Source organism: Pempheris klunzingeri, chromosome 17 (assembly GCF_042242105.1).
Source record: "Pempheris klunzingeri isolate RE-2024b chromosome 17, fPemKlu1.hap1, whole genome shotgun sequence".
NCBI lineage: Eukaryota > Metazoa > Chordata > Actinopteri > Acropomatiformes > Pempheridae > Pempheris > Pempheris klunzingeri.
Window position 1 is genome coordinate 13,131,698 of NC_092028.1, and position 5,978 is coordinate 13,137,675.

The 5,978-nt window shown below is 41.8% G+C and overlaps 1 protein-coding gene across 1 annotated transcript; it reads left to right on the forward strand.

Annotated features, from left to right (window-relative positions):
- The first annotated feature begins 600 nt into the window (after window positions 1-600).
- b9d1 (B9 protein domain 1) lies at window positions 601-3,269 on the forward strand. Its single transcript, XM_070848412.1, has 7 exons — window positions 601-762; window positions 903-971; window positions 1,291-1,402; window positions 1,593-1,689; window positions 1,941-2,003; window positions 2,684-2,751; window positions 2,946-3,269. Exons 1-7 carry the CDS (start codon window positions 700-702, stop codon window positions 3,101-3,103), a joined length of 630 nt encoding a protein of 209 aa, XP_070704513.1. The 5' UTR covers window positions 601-699; the 3' UTR covers window positions 3,104-3,269.
- Window positions 3,270-5,978: the final 2,709 nt, after the last annotated feature.

The following is a 5,978-nucleotide window of genomic DNA, read 5'->3' on the forward strand; positions in this document are numbered from 1 at the left end:
TGAGAGCATGTCCTTGGTGATCCACAGTTAGGGATACAGATATCTACTGGAGTGGAATATTGTGCACGGTTGCAAATATTACTTGGAAAAATTAAGCTAATAAAAAGTTGTCTTTATTTCTACATAACAACCAGCTCAGAGAAGATGTGGACTATTTGTGTGCATTTTGCTGTATGAACCCATTCTACTAAATGATATGTTCTAATAGTCAGCACACAGTTGGTTAGCACTTTACATGACAAACAGTCTCTGCACAAGATCCACTTACTTTGAGTTTGTTAAGCTTTCAACCACATCTCGCGGCCTTCCTCCGGAGTCACTGAGAAATGACGCATTTTCATTCGCGAAAAAGGACTGTCGTGACATTTCTACGTAAGACCCTGCTAGTTTTGATATAAGTACGCCATGTGACAACGATGTACACGGTTTAAAGACTTGCCTTCTTGCGCAGGTGGATGCAGCCTCTGCTTCAGGTAAACTTTGTGTTTGGTACACTGCCGCCATCTTTTGGACGTTCATTCCGCTTCGGCGCTTCCGTTCAGTTTGAACCTACCGGGCAGCCGTAGGGAGGAGCAAACGTCGCCTTAGCAACGGATGAGGGTTTGGATCAATGAGTAGCAGCAAGGTTCGTCCAAACTGGGTTGAAATCCTCGCAAAGCAAACACGCCTTAGATTTCTAGTTTACCAACAGAAGCCGCGATGGCTACAAGCAACCCGTCCGTGTTTCTCCTCACGGTGAACGGACAAATTGAGGGAGCGAACGTGAGTGGCGCCTCTGAGTTTTAGCCTAGCCTAGCAGCTAACTTCAGCCAGCATTAGCTAGCGGCGTACATTTCTCTCAACTCTGTGTTTTTATTGCATTACTTCCAGACATAAAGGTGATGTTTTCTGTTGTATTTCAGTTTCCAGAGTATGACAACTTGTACTGCAAATATTGTTTTGTCTACGGCCACGACTGGGCTCCCACTTCGGTGAGTAGCTAGCTATTTGTTATGAAGGATGATTATGTTCGTTGTCTCATTAGTATTTCAGTGCTGTGGTCTAACTGCTCAACTAATGTTTACAATGAAAAACAAGTACTTATTACCCCTGAATTGTACATTGGATTTTTATTATAAAATTGCAGAGGATGTTTTGAAGGTGCATCAACAGATATGATGGCATATGATGGAAGTAAAGAAACTATTCCCAATTAGGATTAAAGACACTTATAATGAAATATAAGTGTGGATACAGTTAAAATCATGTTTGGTTATCTTGTTCTATGTCTTTGTGTCGGTTTCTCTCTAGGGGTTGGAGGAAGGCATCACTCAAATCACCTGTAAAGGCAGTCAGTCTTCACATAAATTAATATGGAACTTCCCACTGGAGACAACGTTTAAGAGCACAAACCCCTCTGGATGTGAGCATTACACACACACATACACACACACACAACAAAGTCAGTTGGTTTGATTCATACATTTTTAAACCTATGTGAGGTTCCCATGAGGCAATATGGGCCTCTGACTAAGTATATTACATAGAAATGACACTGTAGAAGACTGAAAATATGACTAGAACAAAATAAAAACTTCATTCTCATTTTCCAGGGCCTCAGCTCGTGGTGAGTGTGTACGGACCGGATGTGTTTGGCAACGATGTGGTCAGGGGCTATGGAGCAACACACATCCCCTTCACCGCTGGACAGTCAGTATAACCTATATGCCCATCTGCTCCCTCTTCTTTTCTAACAAACACCTACCCAGGCCACCGATTTTAGATGGACTACTGGCTGCATGTGACTAGTCAGTAAAAATTCTAATCTCTCCCTAAATCACGTGGATATTGCTTGTTCCTCTTGCAAAACCTAAGCTTGAGCATAGTAAGTTGAGATCTGATTCTTCTTCTTGTTTATTGCTAGTAATGCGGAGAATCTGTTGTTTGTTTTCATTCCTCAGACATACACGAACCATCCCCATGTTTGTTCCTGAGCCCACGTGGAGACTCCAGAAATTCACGAGGTGAGACGTGTGAACAGTCGTGCATTTGTGTGTGTGTACTTTTCTGTCTCAGCAGCTGTGGTACTGCAGATGATGACTTGTGCCTGCTGGGTATCTGAAATCTGAGCGTTACCAAATATTTACTGCTCCTCTGTGCGTGGATGTGAGTCCCACTGAGGAATCAGTCTTAGGCCTCTGTGGTGAGAATACTCAGCATCAGCATGCACTGTTTGCAGGCTGCTCTCATCAATGTGTGGACACACACAAAGGTATTCACAGTTCCTCTCAAGGCAACCAACCTGGACCTTTGGATTTTCAATTTAAATAACAGTGGTTGCTTACTTGATCTGGGAGAGTGTTACAAACTGATGGTGGTTCCTTCTTTCCCATGCAGTCTACCTAGTTGTACTTATTATACATTAACACATCACTTCCTGTGTGCCAGAGAGGACTTTTAATGGGAGTGACTTAGAATAAGTGTGTAATATTTTAGGATATTTCAATCCATTTTTAATGTCAGGACAAGAATTATCGCTATGAGAAAGAAAGGTGCTTTAAAAACCTTACAGAAACAGAAAGATACTGGCAAAACAATGTCCAATCTTGATGGGTGTAGACTGTATGCAGATTATACTCTGTACTGGCAGCTCAGTTCACCAAGAGGTGTGATAGTTTTTAACATGGTTTTTCCTCTCGTTTAGCTGGCTGTTGGGACGGCGGCCTGAGTACACAGACCCTAAAGTAGTGGCCCAGGGTGAAGGCAGAGAAGGTTTGTTGTGCATTTCTGTCTGTGTTTCTTTACTTGTTAATGACATGTTAGCAGCACAGCGGCTCTCACTTTCTAAATACAAAACCATGTGAAAAAGTTGGAAGTAAGTAAGTGGGTTACTTTTTAGCTGATCTGGACCAATGTGACACTTTTACAGTTCAATATGTGTAGTGTAATAAATGTGTGTGTTGCAGTGACACGGGTTCGTTCTCAAGGCTTCGTCACAGTGTCCTTTCACATTATGACCAAAGACATGAAGAAACTGGGCTACGACACGGGACCATCAATCCCGGCGAACACGCAGTCTGCCACATCTGGCTGGTCGACAGAGGAGCAACCATACAAGATTTAATACCACAATAGACTCTTTTAGAGACAACTACTTGGTGGGGTTTTTTGCCTTCAAGGACATTTAATCTCCACCAAAACAAAGGCACAACACTCATGTTAAATACAAACTGACTTCTAAAATACATCGTTTGCTACAAAACACACTCCAGTACCTAGTGCTATTTCGTAAAAACGTCAAGAAATGAAATTATTTTAAAGAGATTAGATGTATTTAAATGTAAGTAGTTCCAGATATTTGAATTGCCACAAATTTCTGTTTTACTATATTTTTTACTTTTTTAAATAAAAGTGGACTATACCTCTGAGTTCTTCATGTCTGACTCGTGAAAATGTCCGTTTCCAACCCATGTTTGATCATTTAGTGAGAGACACAAAAAACAAGGACACAAAGACAGAGGGGTTACAGAGCTGAAGTGATACACATTTTATTTTGAACCAATGCAGCTACAGTTGTCCTCATCCAACAGGGTGCGGCCTGCTGCGTTTGTTTGTTTAGATGCCGTTAAAATACCACGGTGACTTTTCCTACAAAAACCCATTACACAGAATAATAAGGTATACAGAGGAACAGTATGTTACAATAGTACAAATGATAAATTATATTATACAGTTATAATGCCAACAGGTTGAGCACATATCCAATAAAAAAAGCAGCCTGCTCCCAGTACTATGAGAAGGGTAAATAGACAGACATGGAAAAGATTAAAGGAGGCTGTTTATGCATATAAAGACAGACAGTCCGTAAGGTCAGTTAGTCCTTTTGATAAAAGCATTGTGAATACATAGTAACACGCAGAGGAGCTCGCTACACACAGGCCACATTTTCACTGCACCATAGCCACGACTGTGAAACTGCTGCCAGGGATCAAGAGAAAGTGTTCAACTGCAGTGTCATCCGACTGTTAGGGAGTGCTGGATTTGTTCAAGACAGTAAAAGGTTTCTTTTTTTTGTTTTTTTGTTTTTTCAATGCTTCAAAAAAACGCAACCCTTTCCACAATCGCTGGACTAAAGTTAAAGGTCAGGCCGCAGTGAAATCAAGGCCGGTGAGAAGGTGACATTTCTTAGCTAGAGTATCATTGTAGCATTTCAATAAACAAGACTTTATTAGCAAATCTAACTTTGCAAAACACGTCAAGCGTTAAGTCTTATCCTTTTTACTTTTCCACTCCAGTTTTTGCATATATTGAGATTAAAAATGTTTGCTGGTCTGCAAGTCAGTGTCACATCCATTCATTTAGGACCCAAAGCATAAAAATCATCATCACCACCCTCAGCATCATCATCATCATCATCAAAATCATACACACACAGTTGGAGCTGCCCCTCCTTTTGCCTGAGAGAAATGAAGGTCTGCATTTAGTGGAAATGTCGAGGGTCCTGCGGTGTAGCTATCATACCACAGCAGACCAGGAGAGGGCACCAACTCACACCAAAAGGGGGAAAAAAAGAAAAAAAAACCCACCCCTCCACAGTAATAACATTGGCAGTGATGTCAACAGAACTGAAGAGAGGGGATTACAGTGACCTAAAGAGAAGAAGGGTCGACGCACCAGGCACAACTCGTCAGCTGTATTTCATCAACCGATAGACGAGACGGACGCTCAGCTTGCTGTCAGTACATGTGCCAGTATTCAGCCAACAGTAACACTTTCTTATGCAAACTCCTGTACAAATAGCTCTGAAGTTTAAAAAAAAAAAAAAAAAAAGTAAAATAATGGAGTCTCTGATATCACGAGCATCCATAAACAGGAAAACAAACAAAAAAAAAGTCAGTGAAGTGTGACCCTACTGTTCAATCTACTCAAAGTACAATATCCTCAGAAATCACAGTCGCTATGACTTTGGTAACAGTTGTGCTTCTAAGAGAAGAGAATTACATAGCCTACCCATAGGGTGAAAAAACTAAGAATGACAGAAAAAAAAAATAGACAAAAGAGAGGATGAAGATGATACATGGCTTAGCTAGTACACAGCTCCAAAACTCTGAAAGGCTTGGCTATGGATTTACATCTAACGAGTACATAACAACAAAAAAGTAACCGACGAAATTAACAACTGCTTGTTTACATGACGCATCTCACTGTTGTTTGCTGCGGGATTCCCTGTGCTATCAATAGACCGATCCTGGAACAACCCTGTGTGTGTGTGTGTGTGTGTGTGTGTGTGTGAGTGTGTGTGAGTGAGAGAGAGAGTGAGTGCGCGTGTGTCCACCAGGTAATGTTCTTGCGGAAAGATTAGCCACAGTAAATCCACTCGGAGGTAAAGTCTCTTCACAATGCTGAGTGGCTGACGTGCTCTTTAAAGCCCGAGCTTTCCTCGCAACCCTGTCACCATAGTAACACTCCTTGATATATAGTTGCATACACACACACACAACACACACACACACACACACACACACACACACACACACACTTAAGGCTGCAGATGTCAACATTAACCCATGTTTTGACTTGAACTTCAGAGACTACCTCAAGAAATTTCTAAGAAACGTCCACTTTAATGAGTGAGACATGAGGGGAAACTTGCTCATGAAAGTACACTTGGAAGCTAAATGCATCTCTCTCACACCCACACACCCACACACACACGCACGCACGCACGCACGCACACACACACACACACACACACACAACCCACCCTCTTCCCTTTGACCCTAGAAACAAACGGAAACAAAAAGGAAAACAAAAACTGTCCCATGATGCCTCTCTGCATCCATATAGTTCAGATAGTAAAATACTGATGCCATCACAGTTCATGTCTTCTTCTCTAAACAAACACTGGGGGGGGGGGCTCAGTGACAAATATATCAGCGCGTGGCTGTTAGTATCCGGGCATTAACAGTACACCTGCTCGTGAGCACACATACGTACAA

Excerpts from the sequence above, each read along its gene's own strand:
- b9d1 (XM_070848412.1), top strand. The coding sequence starts at position 700 with ATGGCTACAAGCAACCCGTCCGTGTTTCTCCTCACGGTGAACGGACAA. Across the intron at positions 763-902 it reads GACAAATTGAGGGAGCGAAC|TTTCCAGAGTATGACAACTT; the intron begins GTGAGTGGCGCC and ends GTTGTATTTCAG. Across the intron at positions 972-1,290 it reads ACGACTGGGCTCCCACTTCG|GGGTTGGAGGAAGGCATCAC; the intron begins GTGAGTAGCTAG and ends GTTTCTCTCTAG.